This window comes from Canis aureus, chromosome 19 (genome assembly GCF_053574225.1).
Source record: "Canis aureus isolate CA01 chromosome 19, VMU_Caureus_v.1.0, whole genome shotgun sequence".
NCBI lineage: Eukaryota > Metazoa > Chordata > Mammalia > Carnivora > Canidae > Canis > Canis aureus.
This window is the reverse complement of record NC_135629.1, coordinates 55,392,958-55,413,598: the sequence shown is the minus strand read 5'-3', so window position 1 is coordinate 55,413,598 and position 20,641 is coordinate 55,392,958. Positions and strand designations below refer to the sequence as shown.

General features: G+C 56.6%; 3 protein-coding genes across 5 annotated transcripts in view; 1 reads left to right on the top strand and 2 right to left on the bottom strand.

Annotated features, from left to right (window-relative positions):
• LOC144290771 (neurturin) overlaps nucleotides 1–20,641 on the top strand; it is a 24,901-nt gene extending 4,260 nt beyond the window's left edge. The window contains exons 2-3 of one of the 2 annotated variants that reach the window (XM_077860324.1): nucleotides 11,500–11,719; nucleotides 14,418–14,976. In XM_077860324.1, coding sequence (XP_077716450.1) covers nucleotides 11,551–11,719; nucleotides 14,418–14,836 — 588 coding nt within the window. In that variant the 5' untranslated portion in view covers nucleotides 11,500–11,550 and the 3' untranslated portion in view covers nucleotides 14,837–14,976. Of the gene's footprint in view, nucleotides 1–11,499; nucleotides 11,720–14,417; nucleotides 14,977–19,896 lie in introns of those variants that run through there. The other variant, XR_013358309.1, reaches the window with a different exon arrangement.
• LOC144290763 (3-galactosyl-N-acetylglucosaminide 4-alpha-L-fucosyltransferase FUT3-like) lies at nucleotides 1,234–11,046 on the bottom strand. 2 transcript variants are annotated; one of them, XM_077860318.1, is made up of 2 exons: nucleotides 10,940–11,046; nucleotides 1,234–2,915 (listed from the first exon to the last, which is right to left on the bottom strand). In XM_077860318.1, exon 2 carries the CDS (start codon nucleotides 2,901–2,903, stop codon nucleotides 1,752–1,754), a length of 1,152 nt encoding a protein of 383 aa, XP_077716444.1. In that variant the 5' UTR covers nucleotides 2,904–2,915; nucleotides 10,940–11,046; the 3' UTR covers nucleotides 1,234–1,751. The 2 variants fall into 2 exon arrangements, with proteins under 2 accessions (XP_077716444.1, XP_077716443.1); XM_077860317.1 differs by lacking the exon at nucleotides 10,940–11,046 and adding an exon at nucleotides 10,169–10,457.
• On the bottom strand, nucleotides 17,399–19,327 carry LOC144290761 (3-galactosyl-N-acetylglucosaminide 4-alpha-L-fucosyltransferase FUT3-like). Its single transcript, XM_077860316.1, has one exon. It carries the CDS (start codon nucleotides 18,729–18,731, stop codon nucleotides 17,580–17,582), a length of 1,152 nt encoding a protein of 383 aa, XP_077716442.1. The 5' UTR covers nucleotides 18,732–19,327; the 3' UTR covers nucleotides 17,399–17,579.

Here is a 20,641-nt window from a genome sequence, read left to right as displayed (position 1 = left end):
AGGATCATCCAGCCCAGCAGGCCACTCCCCAGTTCCCCGCCACCCAGGCCCCCGGCTGCAGCTGACACCCCGAGGCAGGTAACAGGCAGGACTTCCAGGGGTTCCTGGGAGCAGGGCCTGGCAGCCAGGCCCCAGCCCATGGGTGGTCTGCTGGGAAGGCAGTTTCAGGGCTGAGGGTGGCTGGGCTCCCCACCCAGCCTTGCACTCTGTCTCCTGACTCTGAGGTTTGGGGTGGTGGATTCCCCCTCTGTTTGGGTTGACTCAGCCCAGCCGTGGCAGACAAGCCGGGGTCCCTGTCTGCTTGAGCAGAAGCCAAGCCTCAGTTTCCCCATCCCAGGTGGCCCTGAGCCACAGAGGTGGAAGTTACTGAGCCCCGGATGCACTAGTGGGAAAGTGACCTTGGAACGCAGGTTGGCTGCCCCTGAGGCCAGTAAGTGTGTGTGTGTGTGTGTGTGTGTGGACACGGGCGCGAGACGGCTGTGTGTTCACCCTCTCAAGGCCCCCTGGCGCCTCAGCCTCCTGGTCTCCCAGTCAGTTCCAACAGCCCAACCACAGGGCGCTGGCCCAGCCCACCAGAGAATTGGAGCAGAACTCAGCTGCCCCCACGGACCCCAGGCCTGGGATTCTCTGTGGTGCACAGCACTCCCTTGCACAACACACACACACACACAGGCAGCACAGTGTGGAGCTCCGTGGGGCTGAGCCCATTGGATCACACGTGCTCACGCAGCCCATATGCATATGCTGAGTCGTCACTCACCGTCACACTAGAAGGGACACAGTCAGCTCTCGTGGGCAAAATCACAGGGGTCAGCGGTTTGCCCGCACCCCGTGGGGTACCGAAGCCAGTGGTCTCACTCGCAGACCCCTGGGTCACCACTTATCACACACTCTCACGGCTCCCACGGTCTTCCCCCTCACCTTTGCTGGCAGGGCCTGCCCCCCCTGAACCCAGACTTCCTGGCCTTCACACACCTCCCCCACCACTGTGAGGCTTGAACTGAGGTTTTTTCCACCTCTTGACACTGGTGACTAAGCCACTCTTGGTTGTTGGGCCGTGCTGGGCCTGTGAACTGTGGATCGGCATCCCTGGCCCCCACCCACTGGGTGCTATCAGGCCATGTGCAACTGTGACCACCACAAGCCTCCCAACACTTTGCGGAGGGCGCCCTGGAAGACACAGTCACCCTGGGGTGAGAACGGCTGTTCTGGAATCAGGGAGAAGACACCGGGTTTACCAGAAGATTCCCATCTGGAGAATGGTGCCAGTATTGCCCATCGGCGTGCCCCACGGGCAGTCCACAACAGCAAGATAACCACTCCCAGACCCAGCAGACCCATCAGCGGGGAGCGGGACCCCAAAGCCAGTTGCTGGGGTGAGGCGTTAGTGGGCGAGGTGTGTGGCAGGGGCACCGCATCTGGTGGGGATCCTCGCAGGTCCCAGTGAGGCTAGGTGTCTGGGTGCCGATCCCCAGCCATGTGGTCACCGACAGCCAAAGTCCCCAGCAGCTGAGACCTCCAGGATTGAGGCCCCAGCGGGTAAGGTCGCCGGAGCCCAACTCCTGGCTCAGAGTGTGGTAGCTGAAGTCCCAGGTCAGTGAGCTCTCCAGCCACCCAGGTCCCAGGCAGGTGGGATTCCTGGCAGGTGTCATTCCCAGGAGGTGTAGACGCCCCTCCTGCAGCGGAGGAGTCCCGGGCAGGTGAGGTGCCCAGCAGGTGTGGTGCGGAGCAGCCCGGGCCCAAGCTGCCCGTCAGGTGAACCAGGAGGCTATGCTGGGCACCGTCTGGTAGGCGGACTCCTGTTGCAGCCGCCAGCAGGCTTTGCAGAACATCAGGGACCAGCTGAAGGTGCGAGGCCGCAGTGTCTCCCGCCAGCGGAAGTAGGCGAGGTAGCGGGCGTCGTCCTTGTCCAGGGACAGCAGGTACTGGGCCAGGTCCTTGGGGTTCTGGAAGTCGTCGACGTGGATGAAGGCGTCGGCAGGCAGGAATTGTTCATAGCTCTTCCTGCTGGGGCCCAGCACCACGGGCACGGCCCAGGCGTCCAGGGCATTCCTCCACAGCTTCTCCGTGATGTAGTCGCGATGCAAGGAGTTCTCGAAAGCCAGGTAGAACTTGTATTGGGACAGCGTCTGGATCATGTTCCTCTGTGGCAGAGGCTTGTGGCGCTGTCCATACACATCCACTTGGACGTGAGCTTGCAGCTTGTGGTAGTACCGCACCCTTACCGAGTCCTCCCTCCAGTTGGACACCACCCAGGCCACCAGCTCGGTCTTGGCCGAGAGGTTGACCAGGGGCGCGGCTGGCTGGCCCGGCCATGGCTCCAGCCAGCCGTAGGGCGTGAAGATGTCCGAGTCTCTGCGGTAGGACATGGTGAGATTGAAATATCCATCCAAGGCCTTCAGCTGAGCGCAGTGGCTGGGCGATTCCATGCTGAACCAGACCCAGCGCTGGCCAGGTGGCCGAGGGGACGTCGGGAGCTGCTCCTTTGGCCTGTAGCTGACCTCTCGGTGATGCACCAGGACTGCGTCTGCCTCAGAGTACACGCTGCGGTTGGCAGTCATCCGGCAGTCGGTCGTGCCCGGCCACATATCTGAGCAGGGGGACAGAGCCACAGGGTGGTGGAATGGCCACGTCCACAGCAGGAGCAGCAGGGGCCGGCAGGCAGAGGACCCACGGGTGGCCTGGCAGGGTGCCCCTTGGGAGGTCACTGGGCCTGCCGACCCGTTGGGAGCCGTGGCGGGAGACTCTGCTGTGTTGGTCCTGGACATGGAGAACCACACGGGCTCTTCCTGGGACCAACGCACGTAAGAGAAGAAACACAGAGCCAAAAGCAGTTGGAACAGCACCCCGAAGAGATAGTGGCGCCAGGGACATCGGATCTTGGCCAGGTTGTGTGGATCCATGGGTCAGTGCAGCTGGGGAGGGCGGGGGAGGGGTGGGGTCAGAGACAGCATCAGTGATAGGAACCGTGAAGCCCACGCCTGCCCACAAACCTGGGTTTCCCAAGTGACATTCTTGAGTCCTGAGGTCAGCACTGTTGCTCTTTGCAAGTTTACAGATGAGCCACCTGAGGCCAGGTGCCTTGGTGGGAGACAAAGGCATAGCTGGAATCCCAGCAGTGGAGTCTGGCCCCAGAGCCCAGGCTCCGCAGCCTCTGAATCTGGAGAGGGGTCCCAGGGAAGTGGAGTAGCTCCCCGGGGCTCTCACGTCCCACCTTGCCTTTGCCCTTGCCCCTCCCAGCCTTTGCCAGACTCTTCCCCACTGCCCCGGAGTAGAGGCTTGAACCCAGGTCTCTGGGAGGGCTACAGTGGGCTCGGGCCTTGTAGGTTAGGCAAGAGCTCACCAGGTACCGGAGAGCTTGGGGGACAAGGTGTTCCCATCTAAGGGAACAGCCCATGCAGAGGCCTGGGGTGCAAGAGAGCCTGGCCAGTTTGTGGGGAGAGCACAGGAAGTGTTAGGGATGCCAGTGTGAGCTTGATGTGTTACTCCGCGTTGGGTCAGTAGTGCTCAGAGAGAGCCCCCTGGGCCTGTGCTGGGTGATCCCGGGTGTTCCACGTGCCTCCTTTCCCGGGTCCTAGCCGATCCCGCAGACAGTCACAATGTCCTCCCTGGATCCGGACCCCAACCCCTGGAGTAAGAAATCTAGAACCTTGTCTCTGCCTGCCCCGCTTCCCGCCGCCCTGGATTGCCCACCGTACACAGGACAATAGTGAGGTTCAGGTACACGTGCACGGCTCTTGCCCAAGTACACCCCTCTAGAGCCATTAGGATCCAGACCCAAAGTCTCCCCTCCCGACCTAACCCCCCAACTCCTCTCCCACTTTGCAGGTGGAGCTCCACATAGAGCGGGCACCGTCCACCCCGGTGCTCTCTGGGACGGGGAGTGGCTCTGTCCCCGCACCTTGGGAGTCAGTGGCCGCAGGCCTCATAATGCTGTGGATCCCGGGCCAGGTGGCCCTGGGGTCTGAGAAACAGCAGATTTTAATCTGATTTAGATTTAACAACTGATACTCTCTTCTGTGAATCTAAAACAACCTCAATAGAGAAAGTAGGTCCCCTCATGGCTCAGTGGGTAGAGCATGCCTCTCTTGATGTTGGGGTTGTGAGTTCAAGCCTTTTGCTGGTTACAGAGATGACTTAAAAGTAAAATGTTTAAATAAAAAGAGAAAACACAAAACCAAAAACCACCTCGGATGGTCAATTCAATGGAGTATGTTTGGAACATCCTGGATGTGCAAACTGCTTCTTCAGCTGTCCCACTTAGGGAATCTAAATACACACCGAGGATCACCGATGAAAACTGAGTTGAAATTCGGGATGACGCAAGTGTAAAAGACCACCGGCTTTCCCTGGTGTACAAAGAGTCGATATAAATATCTTAATAATTTTTATATCAATTACTCATGGAAATAATACTAGTTAGGATCTATTGAGTTGAAGACAACCTTACTAAAATTAATTTCACTGGTTGTTTTGCATTTCTTCAAATGTGGCTACTAGAAAAATATTAAGCAACGGGTGGCTTCCATTACTTTTCTATCAAAAGTATGTGATACTCTAGGCCGTGATCCTGGGGTCCAGGGATCGAGTCCCACATCAGGCTCTCTGTAGGGAGCCTCCCTCTCTCTGCCTGTGTCTCTGCCTCTCTCTCTCTCTCTCTCTCTGCGTCTTTCATGAATAAATAAATAAAATCTTAAAAAAAAAGTAACACGCTACTCTAAAATTTCTAAGAAAGGATAGCTGGTGGGAAATATCATAATTTAAAATGCACCAACCCTATGTCGAGGGATTGGCCCAAATGCCAGACATGCCTACCAGGGTGTTTTGGAGGAGCTTCACATCCGTCAATGTGGGACTGGTCAAACTGGGGTCTCTTGCTACAATAAAATACTAGGCAGCTGCGAAGAGTGAATAAAGCCACTTATTCAAGTCCAGAAATAAATCCATCATTAAATGGTCAATTAATCTTCCACAAAAGAGGCAAGCATAGGCAATGGGGAAAAGGAGAGTCTCTTCTGCATTTGGTGTTGGGAAAGCTGGACAGCTACATGCAAAAGAATGAAACTGGACCACTTTCGTACAGTATGCTCCAAAATAAACTCAAAATGGATTAAAGACCTAAATGTGAGACCTGAAACTATAAAAATCCTAGAAGAAAGCACAGGCGGTAACGTCTCTGACATCAGCCATAGCAACGTTTTTCTAGATAGGACTCCCGAGGCAAAGGAAATAAAATTAAAAATAAACTATTGGGACTACATCAAAATAAAAAGTTTCTGCGCAGTGAATGACACAAACCAACATACCAAGACACCTACGGGATGGGAGAAGGTATTTGCAAGTGACACAGTTGATTAGGGGTTAGCACCCCAAATATATAGGCATCTAACAGAAAACAGCACCAAACAAAAACAATCCACTTAAAAATGGGCAGACAACGCGAACAGATGTTTCTCCAAAGAAGACGTCCAGATGGCCAACGGACACATGAAAAGGTGCTCAACGTCACACATCACCAGGGAAATGCAAATGCGAATGGCAATGCAATATCGGCTCACACCATCAGAACGGCTAAAATCAACAACACAAGAGACAACATTGATGGAGAGGACGTAGGGAAAAGCACCCTTATGTACTGTTGGTGGGGATGAAAACTGGTGCGTTCACTGTGGAAAACAGTACGGAGGTTCCTCAGAAAAGTAAAAATAAAAGTACCATATGATCCAGGAATGCCTCTACTAGGTATTTGCAAAGCAGATGAAGACACTAATTTACAAAGATACCATTATGTTTATTGCAGCATTATTTGCAATGGCCAAATTATGGAAGAAGCCAAGTGTCCATCCACTGATGAATGGATAAAGAAGATGGGACATACATATATCTCTCTTATATATATATATATATATCACATATATATATCTCCTGTTATATATATCTCCCATCATTATATATCTCCAATATATATGTATATTTACATATATATTTATCTCCCTTATGTCTCTATATATGTATGATATATACATATATGTATATGTCCCATATATGTATTTCCCATAAATATATATATCTCCCATATATATCTCTCTCATACAAAATATATATCTCCCATATATATACTGTATATATGCTGTATATGTGTATATATATATCTTTCATATATATCCCATATATATATCTCCTATATATTTCCCATATATATCTCACATATATATATCTATATATCTCCCATGTTTATCTCTCCCATATATCTCTCTCTCATATATATCTCCCATATATATATCTGCATATATATAATCTCCCATGTATATATGCATATATATCTGTATATTTATGCTTCATGATATGTGTATATATATCTCATATATATCCCATATATATATCTCCTAAATATATCCCATATGTATCTCCCATATATATATCACACACATATATCTCCATATATAACTCACATATATATATCTCACGTATATATGTCTCACATGTATATATATCATCTCACATATATATCTCACATATAACTCACATTTATATATATATCTCCCATTATATATATCTACATTTTGTATATATATATCTCCATATATATATATCTCCAATATATGTCTCATATATATCTCCCATATATACATATATCTGTATATATGGTGTATATGTGTATATATACATCTCTCATATATATCCGATATATATATATCTCCTATATATTTCCCATATATATCTCACGTATATATATATCTCTCTCATGTATATATCCCATATATATATACCATATATATGCATATATAAGTATATGTATGCTGCATATGTGTATATATATATCCCATATATATACCTCCTATATACATCCCATATATATATCTCCCATATATATCACATATATATCTCCCATATATATATCTCTCCATATGTAACTCACTCATATATATCTCACATATATGTCTCACATATAAATCACATTTATATATATCTCACATATATATCTCCCATTATATATATCTACACTTTGGATATATATCTTCCATATATATATCTTCCATATATATAAATATCGCCCATATATATATATATCTCCCATATATATATCTCCTATATATGTATCTCCCATATATATATCTCATATATATCTCCCATATATATAAATATATATCCCATATATATATCTCCTATATATACATCTCACATATATATAAATATCGCCCATATATATATATCTCCCATATATATCTCTCTCCAATATATATATCTCCAATATATATCTCCAATATATATACATATCTTCAATATGTATCTCACACATGTATATCTCACATATGTATATATATCCAGTTATATATATCTCCCATTATTATGTATCTCCCATATATATGTATATCTCCCATATATATGTCTCCCATATATATATCTCCCATATATAAATATAATCTCCCATATATGTTATCTCCCATATATATCTCCCATATATATCTCATATATATATCTCACATATATATCTCCCATTATATATATCTCCCTTATATATGTATATCTCCATATATATCTCTCCCATATATATATTTCTCCCATATATCTCTCTCCCTATATATATCTCTCCCATAGGGCAGCCCCGGTGGTGCAGCAGTTTGGCGCCGCCTGCAGCCGGGGGTGTGATCCTGCAGACCCAGGATCGAGTCCCACATCGGGCTCCCTGCGTGGAGCCTGCTTCTCCCTCTGCCTGTGTCTCTGCCTCTCTCTCTCTCTCTCTGTGTCTCTCATGAATAAATAAATAAAATCTTAAAAAATATATTCATATATATCTCTCCCATATATAAATATAATCTCCCATATATATAATCTTCCATATATATATATCTCCTATATATTTATCTCCAATATATAAATATTCCCATTTTATATCTCCCAGTAATATATCTCCTATATATCTCACATACATATCTCCAATTATTATATATCTCTCATATATATGTATATCTCCATATATATCTCCTCCATATATATCTCTCTCCCATATATATATCTCTCTCCCATATATATATCTCCTATATATGTCTCACATACAACTCACATTTATATATCTCACATATATATATCTCCCATTATATATATATATCTCCATTTTATATGTATATATATCTCCCATATATATCTCCCATATATATATCTCCCATTATATATATATATCTCCATTTTATATATATATATCTCCCATATATATCTCCCTTATATATCTCCTATATTTATCTCACATATGTGTCTTCCATTATATATATCTCCCATATATATATATCTTCCATATATGTATGCATATATATGCAAATATATATATATATACAGTGGAATATAACTCAGCCATAAAAAAGAATGAATTCCTGCCATTTGAGACTACAAGAATAGATCTAGAGGGTATTATGCTAAGTGAAATGAGTCAGGCAGAGAGAGCCAGATACCATATGATTTCACTCATATGTCGAATTTAAGACACAAAACAAATAAAAAGAGAGACAAAGAAACAGACTCTTGCCTATAGAGAACACTGTGGTGCTTACCAGAGGGGAAGTGGGAGGAGGGATGGGGATTCTGAGGAGCAGTGAGAAATCTATAAAATTGTTGAATCAAAATATTGTATACCTGGAGCTAACAGAATGCTGTATGTTAGTTATCCTGGAATCTTTTTAAAAATCCACTTTTCTAGAGTGATAGCATGTGAATGTCATGGAAAATGCTCAAGTGGGAATCTGTGAGAGGATGAAATACAGTGATGTATGGACAGCTACATCTTCAACTGTCATCATGATGTGAGTGTGAGGATAAACATGCCCAATTGTGAGTGTTCCTGTATGTGACTCAAAGACATTAGACGTGGATGTGACACTGTTGAGGTATGCGGCTGTGATTGTGTTTCAGTGTGTCCCTATAATCACGAGTTAGGATGTGCTTGTGATAGTGGAGCATATGTGTGACAATGCCCTCCTGTGCAAAGGATCTCCTGTTTGGATGCAAGTGTGATCAGCCAGCCACCCGTGTGAGTGTGATAGCGGGGTCATGCGCGTACCACATTTGTGAAAATGTCCATGTGGGTGTGAAACACCTGAGTGTGCAAGCCCCATCATATTGGAGTTGGTGAGTAACAACAAGGCATGTAAGAGGGACAGCGTTTGGGACAGTGAGGACAGCCTGTCCCAGTGTGTGCAGCCAGGACTGTCTGGGTGTGCACGGGAGTGAGAGCACCCAAGTGTGTGTCTGAGGACTTGAAGGCCAAGGGTGAGTGAGTGTGAGTGCCCACTCCCCAGCCAGGACCAGGGGGCTCCAGGACCCAGAGAAGCCCAGAGGGCACACGCGGCCCCCTCCCCGAATCACGTGCCACACCCCACACCCGCAGTACCCCTCTAGGTCAGGCCCTTGCCAGAGACAAACCAGTTGGGTGACCCCCTTCCTGAAAGGCCCATTGTTAAGAGACGCTTATCAGCCACACCTACCGGGCCCCTCCACCCGGGGCGCTCCTCTTGCCTGTCCCCCAAGAGCTCCAGGGGGGCTGCAGCTCCAAGGACACCCGGGGCTCTGGGCTGGGCCTGCTCTAGGCCGAGGCCCATCAGCCTCTGCACCGCCCCCCATGGGAGGCCCTCGGCACACACAGGAGCAGAGGCTGGCTCCCTGCAGGGGCCTCCATCCAGCCCAATGGAGAGGCGAGGCAGACAGCCCCAGGATGTGCTTGGGACAGTGGGCAGGGCGTTGGGGACACAGGGCAGGCCCTCCTTTAGGGCAGAGGGGCAGGTTTGGGCACCCAACCTGAGGCTGTCTCGGCTGCCGGGATCACCTTGACTCTGGGATATTCTCCACGAGGCCTACGAGGCCTGGGTGACCTGCCCGGGCCCCTTCCCCGCCCCCTGCTCCCTCTGATCCAGCCACACGCGCCCTAGTGTGCCCCCAACAGGCCGGGCGCCCTCCAGGGCCTGCGCCTCCAGGCGGCCCCAGCTTTCCCTCAGGCCCCGTGTGGGGAGCTCCTTCTCCCTGTGCCAACAAACACAGACCCACCCCCAAGCCTGGCCGGTCCTCAGGGGGACTCCACAGCATCTGCCCGGAGCCGGCCCAGCCCATGCGGGCGTCCTGCCCAAGAACCCGGGTTCCGATCCCAGAGCTCCTCTAGCTGCGCCCTTGGATAAGCCCCTACCTGTTTGGGCCTCAGTTTCCCAGCTGAGAGACGGAGATCGGGGTGCCTCCTTCGGGGCTCAGCACCCGGGCTGGTACACAGCAGGCGCTTAATCACTGTCCCCTGCTACGGGCCCAGCGAAGGGGATTCCCTGGGGCGGGGGTGGGGGTGGGGAGTGGCGGGGACCCGCGGCTCCAGACCCCCCGCCGCGGGGTCCACGCAAAACCGAAATGCAAACGCAGCAAGCGCGGGCTCGGCGCAGTGGCCCTTGGCCTGGCGGCCCGGGGAGCGCGTGGGGGCGCCCGGCCCCCCACAGCCCCGCGCGGGCGCTGAGCGGCGTCCAGCCCGGCTCTCAGCGTTCCGTGTAAATGTTTACACCGGGCGGGCGGCCAGGCCCCGCGCGGCCCGACACCAGGCTGCCGCCCCGGGAATGTAAACGCGGGCTGGGGCCGCGCGGAGGCGGCGGCGGGGAGCGGCTCCGCGGGGTGGCGCCGGTGCGCGGGCGTCGGGGCACCTACTGTGTGCAGCGAGCGCGCCGCGACCTGCGGGCCGGCACCCCGGCGTCGGTGCCCGAGTGGGGCCCGCTCAGGCCACCCCGGGGGCCCGGGGCTGGGGGCGAGGCCCCGGGGGAGACGGCCGCCCCGTCCAAGCCGAGACGGAGCGGGGAGCGGAGAGGGGCCGAGGCGGTGGAGGGGCGACGTGCTGGGTGGGGGGACCGCACTGTGCAAAGGCTGGGGTGCCGGGGCGGCGGCGGCTTCGGGCGGCCGCGGCCGCTTGCGGGCATCACTTTACCTGCTCAGAGAGGGCGGGGCTGCACACCCGGGGACCCCAACGCGTAAGGGGCACCCTCCACCCCGGGCTCCTGCCTCTCAAGCTGTGCTCTAAGCACCATCTCAGCTCCACCCCGTGGTCCCACAGCGCCCCCTGCTGGGGCGCCCACACCCCCCTCCAGGCTGCCCCCAAGCCTACTGGGCTCCAGCCACCGCGGCCTCAGGCTGCATGGGCCCCCGTTGGTCGGTCCAGGCTCGGGCCCTTGCACCGGCTGCTCCCCGCTGCTGCGATGCCAGCGTCCTGTGCCTGGCTGAGATGCCCTCCTCCTTGTTCGGGTCTCAACTTCCATGGCTATTCAGGGAAGCACTGTGGGACCCCCGCATGGGGTTGCTTCCCCTGCCACCGCCCGCCCGACACCCGCCCTCTTCGAGGGCAGCATTTTTCACGACCTTGTGCAGCGGGTTCCTGATGAATCGTGTGGACGTTATGACTGATCATTACGCAGAAGTGGATGGAAATCAGGGGCCCCGCCGTGCCCCCGGTGCCTGGCCCAGCGCCCTGTTCGCGTGCGTTCCCTACAGGCAGACGGACGGAGGCCGCGTGGCTGACCACCCGGGGCCCGCAGGCCGAGGATGCAGCGCTGGAAGGCGGCAGCCTTGGCCTCAGTACTCTGCAGCTCGGTGCTCTCCATCTGGATGTGCCGCGACGGCCTGCTCCTCAGCCACCGCCTGGGACCCGCGCTGGCCCCGCTGCGCCGGCCGCCTCGCACCCTGGACGCCCGGATCGCCCGCTTGGCCCAGTGTAAGCGGGTCCCCGACTCGGGGGCGGGGGGCGGCCGGATGTGGAAGTTCCTGCAGGGGCCACAAGCAGGCTGAGTGTAGCGGGGCTGGAGGAGGGCGCAAATCCCCGCGACGGCCTGGCGGGGTGGGAGGGGGGGTGGGCTGGGGAAGGCGGGCGGGGGGGCGTGTTGCAGGGAGCTGGGGTCTCTGGGCTCCGCTGTCACCAGGAACGAGGCTCCGGGGCTGCGGGGCCAGGGCGCCACCGGGAGATTAGACCCCAGCGGCCTCCACCGCGCAGCGCAGGGCGTGGGGACGAGGAGGCAGGACCCGAGGCCCAACGCGCTGCGGGTGGACAGGGACGGGGTGGGGGGAGACCCCGAGAGACCTAGAAATGCAGAGAGAGACTGAGACAGGGACGCACGGAGCCCGGGACACGCACCAGGGTGGGAGAGACGCGGCGGGAAGTGCGGGCGCCAGAGGCCAGGCCGCCCCGCCCCCAGCCCGGCCCCGCCCCTGCTCAGGCCACGCCCACCTGGGGGCGGGGTCCCGACCTGGCGCGCGCGCTGGGTCCCCGCGGGAGCCCGAGGTGAGGGCGCGGCGCGTGCGTGGGGCCCGCGTGCGAGTCGGCGCCCGCCCGGCCGCCCCACACAGTCCTTTCTCGTCCTCACAATAGACAAGGGTGGCCTGGGGCACGGGCTCCACTTCCGCCCGCGCTTCCTCCTGCAGGCCCCGAAGCCCTGTCCAGAACCCCGGGTCCCGAGCCCCGGGTGGGGCCGCCAATCCCCAGTGCGCGGAGTGGACCCGGGGGCACCGCCTCCGGGACTCAGGCACCGGGAAGGGTCTCGGCCCATGGGCGGGTGCCTGGCCCCCCTGCACCCCGTCCCAGGGCACAGCCCTACCAACCAAGGGAAGGAGTGGCCGCTGATTCCACCCCCCGCCCCACCCCACCCCACCCACCCCCCGCCCACGGGGTCCCAGGGGTGGGCCTGAGACCAAAGCGCTGATGGTGGAATTTCAGGCTCGGGGCGGTGGCAGAGCAGGATGGGGAGGGGGTGGGGGGAGCTACTGCTGATCTCCTCTTTGGGCTCCAGACCCTGTGCAGGTGGCCAGGCCTGCTGGAGGGAGGCAGGGACAGATATACCAAGAGATTATTCACTGTTTATCTGAAATTCAAATTCACTGGGCATCTGTACTGTATCTGGCTGCCTCCCCCTCCCCGCCCCTGCCCCCTGGAATAACTGTGTAGATGCATACCTTAGGGGTGAGGCCATTACTGGTGGGATGTTAGGGTACCCTAAGTAAGGTGAGGCAGGCTTGAACCTAACCCCAGAGCGGCCGGTTGGCCACCCAGCTCTGGCCCCTGGGCTTCAAGAACTGGAGACGTGCTCAGTGGATCCCCGCCATCCACTGGCCCAGTCTCAGCCAAATCGGACTCTGCAAGAATCCTTGAGCAGACAGGTAAACTGAGGCACAGAGCAGGGCCATCACATGCCTGAATTTATACAGGGCTGAAAGTGGCAGAGCCAGGCTCAGAGCAAGGTTTGTCTGATTCCTGAGCCCCCACCCGCACACACATATACACAGTCCCCACTCTTTGGGACCTCATGTGAGCTTTCTCCTATGAGAGCCAGGGGTGCTAACCTTAGGCACGTGGGGGATCAACTCAAGATGTCCAGCCCAGCCGCAAGCATGCCTGCCACCCGCTCAGCAGCTGGGAGCCCCTGCCTGCAGTTCCTCTCCCAGCGCCCCTGAATTTGCCACATCTGCCCGTCTGTCCCAGGGCTGCAGAGTACGGGGGCAGCACAGCTGTCTGGAAATAAATTTAGGCTCCCGGGCCCTGGGAATCTGTGACTCCGGGCACCTCCTGGCAACCGTGGGAGCAGAGGGTTGGACGTGGGCCAAACTTGGGCACGTGCTGGAATGGGGAAGAAGGCTGTTTGGCCTTGCCCCTCTCTCTGCCACCTGCTAGTACTGTGGCCTTGGGCAAGTCTCGGCCCCCTTGGATGCCCAGGTGCCTCGCCTGCAGCATGGGGGGGAGGGACCGTGATATTCGCTGCTGCCCCAGTGAGGACCCCACCCCTCCGGACCCTCACATGCAGGCTTCAGTGCGAGCGGCTCCTCTGCACGTTCTGACCTGCTCAAACCCCCGATTTGGTGGTATGGTTGGAGAAACAGTCCCAGCACACGGTGCAGCAAGAGGGACACGCGTGGGTTTGGGGGTGGGGTCCCCATATAGTGAGCCAGAGACTCTGCAACAGCTCAGCCAAAGGGTGAGCGGCTTGGAGCATGGGCTGTAGCTCCCGAATTCGGTTCTGAAAAGGTACCAGTTTCAGGAGTCATCCCAGCATGGAGCGGGGGGCACTGGGGCCAAGCAGGGACAGGGATTGGGATCACAACACCCCCAGCTGAGTCTTCCCTCTCTTTTCTGCAAAGAGGTGGGAGCGGCTCAGTGAAAGAAGATCCCCCAGTGCGAGGCTGCCTAGGGACAGGGTCACAGTGAGCAGGGAGTGAGACAGCAGGGTCAGCTCGGCTCACCGTGGCGCAGGTGCAAAGCGCTCCGGAGCCCCGGGGAGGAGGAGCCGGCCCTGAGCGGCCCCTCGGCGGGGTCCAGGGCGCGCTGCTGGTAGCGAGCGGGCCCAGCGCGGGCTGTAGGCGGGGGCGCCCTGCGGTCGGGCATCCGGCGGCGCCCCGCGACCCCCCTTCCCTCCCTGTCCTCGCAGATCGAGCGCTGCTGCAGGGCGCCCCGGACGCCGTGGAGCTGCGCCAGCTGACGCCCTGGGCCGGCGGGGCCGCGGGGCCGCGTCGTCGGGCGGGGCCCCGGCGGAGGCGCGCGCGGACCGGGAGCCGGCCGTGCGGGCTGCGCGAGCTCGAGGTGCGCGTGAGCGAGCTGGGCCTGGGCTACGCGTCCGACGAGACGGTGCTGTTCCGCTACTGCGCAGGCGCCTGCGAGGCGGCCGCGCGCGTCTACGACCTGGGGCTGCGGCGGCTCCGCCAGCGGCGGCGCGTGCGGCGGGAGCGGGTGCGCGCGCAGCCCTGCTGCCGCCCGACGGCCTACGAGGACGAGGTGTCCTTCCTGGACGCGCACAGCCGCTACCACACGGTGCACGAGCTGTCGGCGCGCGAGTGTGCCTGCGTGTGACCCTACCTCAGCGGCGGGCGGGCGGCGGCCACGGCGCCCTGCGTCCCGCCTGGCGAGCCCCGGGCCGGGGACTGCGCGTGCGCGGCAGGTGCGGCGGGTGCGGCGGGAGCGGCGGGTGCGCGGGGCCTCGCGACTCTCCAGTACCTGCACCGAGTAAAGTGTGGAAGACGGAGCCTGGCTCGTGATTCCGCGTCCCGGGGCCCGGGGGGGGGGGTCACCTCCCGCGGGGGGGGGCAGCTGCACCGGGACAGGGACGGGTCCCGTAAGGTGCGGCCCGGGATGGGACGGGGCACCCGGTGCCGAGGACGAGTCAGAGGTCCAGGTGGACCAGGCCTCCGTCCCCACGGGCGTGCTCAGGCCCCGTCCGCCCCCACCGGCGTGAACTCACAGCCACTATCTCTTTTCACTTGCTAAAAATACATGTGCGCTGCGCGTCTCCCTGTGGGGATAGGTCTGGGGCGGGCGCCAGGCCCGTCCAGGCCGAAACCGGCGCCTGCTGGGGCAGAGCCGCGTCCCCAGGGACCAGGTCCTGGTCCCATAAAAGCCCTGGCCGCAGCTCCGGGGGGGATTGACGACGCGTCCCCGAGGAGGACAGAAAAAGCGGTGTCACCTTGCTGCTTGGCAGGTCCGGGACACAGCGGGGTGCTGGGTTCCCAGACCAAGGGGAGGGTGGGTGGGTCCCGGGAGGGGCGCGGCAGGGGCTGACACCCTGCAGACCTGTGGGCAGGGAGCCCCCCTCCTGCCGGTCAGAGTGGCTCCTGGAGGGCACAAGCCCCTCTGCAGCCCACACTGCTCTTCCCCTCTGCCCTCACCACCACCGGGGCTCCGGGGAGCAGCCCCTTCCCTCCCCACTGTTCCCCTAGAATGACCTCCCCCCTCCTTCCCTGACAGTGAGCTCAGGGCCGCCTCCTCAGCACCAGGCCCTTCCCAGACCCGGTCCCCATCCGGAACCCTGAGGGCCCAAAGCAGAAGCTGCCCCGGGAAGGATCATCCAGCCCAGCAGGCCACTCCCCAGTTCCCCACCACCCAGGTCCCCGGCTGCAGCTGACACCCCAAGGCAGGTAACAGGAAGGACTTCCAGGGGTTCCTGGGAGCAGGGCCTGGCAGCCAGGCCCCAGCCCATGGGTGGTCTGCTGGGAAGGCAGTTTCAGGGCTGAGGGTGGCTGGGCTCCCCACCCAGCCTTGCACTCTGTCTCCTGACTCTGAGGTTTGGGGTGGTGGATTCCCCCTCTGTTTGGGCTGACTCAGCCCAGCCGTGGCAGACAAGCCGGGGTCCCCGTCTGCTTGAGCAGAAGCCAAGCCTCAGTTTCCCCATCCCAGGTGGCCCTGAGCCACAGAGGTGGAAGTTACTGAGCCCCGGATGCACTAGTGGGAAAGTGACCTTGGAACGCAGGTTGGCTGCCCCTGAGGCCAGTAAGTGTGTGTGTGTGTGTGTGTGTGTGGACACGGGCGCGAGACGGCTGTGTGTTCACCCTCTTTCAAGGCCCCCTGGCGCCTCAGCCTCCTGGTCTCCCAGTCAGTTCCAACAGCCCAACCACAGGGCGCTGGCCCAGCCCACCAGAGAATTGGAGCAGAACTCAGCTGCCCCCACGGACCCCAGGCCTGGGATTCTCTGTGGTGCACAGCACTCCCTTGCACAACACACACACACACACACACACACAGGCAGCACAGTGTGGAGCTCCGTGGGGCTGAGCCCATTGGATCACACGTGCTCACGCAGCCCATATGCATATGCTGAGTCGTCACTCACCGTCACACTAGAAGGGACACAGTCAGCTCTCGTGGGCAAAATCACAGGGGTCAGCGGTTTGCCCGCACCCCGTGGGGTACCGAAGCCAGTGGTCTCACTCGCAGACCCCTGGGTCACCACTTATCACACACTCTCACGGCTCCCACGGTCTTCCCCCTCACCTTTGCTGGCAGGGCCTGCCCCCCCTGAACCCAGACTTCCTGGCCTTCACACACCTCCCCCACCACTGTGAGGCTTGAACTGAGGTTTTTCCACCTCTTGACACTGGTGACTAAGCCACTCTTGGTTGTCGGGCCGTGCTGGGCCTGTGAACTGTGGATCGGCATCCCTGGCCCCCACCCACTGGGTGCTATCAGGCCATGTGCAACTGTGACCACCACAAGCCTCCCAACACTTTGCGGAGGGCGCCCTGGAAGACACAGTCACCCTGGGGTGAGAACGGCTGTTCTGGAATCAGGGAGAAGACACCGGGTTTACCAGAAGATTCCCATCTGGAGAATGGTGCCAGTATTGCCCATCGGCGTGCCCCACGGGCAGTCCACAACAGCAAGATAACCACTCCCAGACCCAGCAGACCCATCAGCGGGGAGCGGGACCCCAAAGCCAGTTGCTGGGGTGAGGCGTTAGTGGGCGAGGTGTGTGGCAGGGGCACCGCATCTGGTGGGGATCCTCGCAGGTCCCAGTGAGGCTAGGTGTCTGGGTGCCGATCCCCAGCCATGTGGTCACCGACAGCCAAAGTCCCCAGCAGCTGAGACCTCCAGGATTGAGGCCCCAGCGGGTAAGGTCGCCAGAGCCCAACTCCTGGCTCAGAGTGTGGTAGCTGAAGTCCCAGGTCAGTGAGCTCTCCAGCCACCCAGGTCCCAGGCAGGTGGGATTCCTGGCAGGTGTCATTCCCAGGAGGTGTAGACGCCCCTCCTGCAGCGGAGGAGTCCCGGGCAGGTGAGGTGCCCAGCAGGTGTGGTGCGGAGCAGCCCGGGCCCAAGCTGCCCGTCAGGTGAACCAGGAGGCTATGCTGGGCACCGTCTGGTAGGCGGACTCCTGTTGCAGCCGCCAGCAGGCTTTGCAGAACATCAGGGACCAGCTGAAGGTGCGAGGCCGCAGTGTCTCCCGCCAGCGGAAGTAGGCGAGGTAGCGGGCGTCGTCCTTGTCCAGGGACAGCAGGTACTGGGCCAGGTCCTTGGGGTTCTGGAAGTCGTCGACGTGGATGAAGGCGTCGGCAGGCAGGAATTGTTCATAGCTCTTCCTGCTGGGGCCCAGCACCACGGGCACGGCCCAGGCGTCCAGGGCATTCCTCCACAGCTTCTCCGTGATGTAGTCGCGATGCAAGGAGTTCTCGAAAGCCAGGTAGAACTTGTATTGGGACAGCGTCTGGATCATGTTCCTCTGTGGCAGAGGCTTGTGGCGCTGTCCATACACATCCACTTGGACGTGAGCTTGCAGCTTGTGGTAGTACCGCACCCTTACCGAGTCCTCCCTCCAGTTGGACACCACCCAGGCCACCAGCTCGGTCTTGGCCGAGAGGTTGACCAGGGGCGCGGCTGGCTGGCCCGGCCATGGCTCCAGCCAGCCGTAGGGCGTGAAGATGTCCGAGTCTCTGCGGTAGGACATGGTGAGATTGAAATATCCATCCAAGGCCTTCAGCTGAGCGCAGTGGCTGGGCGATTCCATGCTGAACCAGACCCAGCGCTGGCCAGGTGGCCGAGGGGACGTCGGGAGCTGCTCCTTCGGCCTGTAGCTGACCTCTCGGTGATGCACCAGGACTGCGTCTGCCTCAGAGTACACGCTGCGGTTGGCAGTCATCCGGCAGTCGGTCGTGCCCGGCCACATATCTGAGCAGGGGGACAGAGCCACAGGGTGGTGGAATGGCCACGTCCACAGCAGGAGCAGCAGGGGCCGGCAGGCAGAGGACCCACGGGTGGCCTGGCAGGGTGCCCCTTGGGAGGTCACTGGGCCTGCCGACCCGTTGGGAGCCGTGGCGGGAGACTCTGCTGTGTTGGTCCTGGACATGGAGAACCACACGGGCTCTTCCTGGGACCAACGCACGTAAGAGAAGAAACACAGAGCCAAAAGCAGTTGGAACAGCACCCCGAAGAGATAGTGGCGCCAGGGACATCGGATCTTGGCCAGGTTGTGTGGATCCATGGGTCAGTGCAGCTGGGGAGGGCGGGGGAGGGGTGGGGTCAGAGACAGCATCAGTGATAGGAACCGTGAAGCCCACGCCTGCCCACAAACCTGGGTTTCCCAAGTGACATTCTTGAGTCCTGAGGTCAGCACTGTTGCTCTTTGCAAGTTTACAGATGAGCCACCTGAGGCCAGGTGACTCGGTGGGAGACAAAGGCATAGCTGGAATCCCAGCAGTGGAGTCTGGCCCCAGAGCCCAGGCTCCGCAGCCTCTGAATCCGGGGAGGGGTCCCAGGGAGGTGGAGTAGCCCCCCAGGGCTCTCATGTCCCACCTTGTCCTTGCCCTTGCCCCTCCCAGCCTTTGCCAGACTCTTCCCCACTGCCCCGGAGTGGAGGCTTGAACCCAGGTCTCTGTCTGGGAGGGCTACAGTGGGCTCGGGCCTTGTAGGTTAGGCAAGAGCTCACCAGGTACCGGAGAGCTTGGGGGACAAGGTGTTCCCATCTAAGGGAACAGCCCATGCGGAGGCCTGGGGTGCAGGAGAGCCTGGCCAGTTTGTGGGGAGAGCACAGGAAGTCCCCGGATGGAGTCCCACATCGGGCGCCCTGCATGGAGCCTGCTACTCCCTTTGCCAGTGTCTCTCATGGATAAATAAATAAATCTTAAAAAAAAATCATCGTATCAGCACAGAGCCTCAGGGTAGATCTAGGTTTTCCAGAAACCAATACTTCTTCTTTTTCTTCTTCTTCTTCTTCTTCTTCTTCTTCTTCTTCTTCTTCTTCTTCTTCTTCTTCTTCTTCTTCTTCTTCTTCTTCTTCTTTTTTTTTTTTTGAGGGAGCAAGCAACCAAGCGCACAAGCATGGTGGCCCCACAATGGCTGTGACACTTGTCATGTGGCTAATGCAACTGAGGAAAAGATAAATATTATTTAATTTCAACAGTTATTTAAAAACTGAACAGTGTAGGGGCACTTGGATGGGTCAGTGGGTCAGTGGCTGAGCGTCTGCCTTGGGCTCAGGCTGTGATGCCGGGGTCCTGGGATCGAGGCCCCCAGGCTCCCTGCATGGAGCCTGCTTCTCCCTCTGCCTGGGTCTCTGCCTCTCTCTCTCTCTCTCTCTCTCTCTCTGTGTCTCTGTGTCTCTCACGAATAAATAAATAAATCTTTTTTTTTTTTTTTTTTTTTTTAAGAAAGAATCCTGGACTGAGAGTTACCATTGCCCCCAGCAATTCCACTTCCTGAGTTCCACCCAAAGGAGCTGAAAGCAAGGGCTCAAATATTTGTCCACTTCTGCACAAAACACCTCTGCTGTTCTCATAATCTCACGGTTCTCAACTGCCAAAATTTGGCAACAGCCGCGATGCCCGTTGAGGTTGGGACTGGATAAACAGAAGGGTGTCCATCCACATGCTGGAATAATCTGAGCTTTAGAAGGAAGGACATCCTCACAGTGGCTCCAAAAAGAGGAACCTGGAGGGCCTTGCCCGCAGACAGTTGGACCCGAGTTATTGGAGTCCACTTCCACAAAACATCTAGCAGAGGTAAATTCAAAGGGACGGGAGGTCATTTAAATGTTACCGGGGTTGGGGGGGGTAGATTATCAGGGGCCTGGGAGGGTGGACGGGGAATTGGAAGTTTCTGCTATTGGTACCAGAGCTCCCGTGTGGGGTGATGAGGAAGTTTCAGAACCAGAGGGGATGACTGCCCCCCATTGAGAATGCACTTAATACTGCCGAATTGTACACTGAATAATGGGTAAAAGGGCAAATTGTATGTCACATGTATTTTGCCACAAGTTCTAAAATAATGCAACATTTTATTTATTTATTTATTTTTAAGTAGGCTCCACACCCAACGTGGGTCCCCCTCACCGCCTCCCACCCTGTCCGTCTTGGAGCCAGCCACGTGCCCCAATAACACATTTTAAAATTTAAA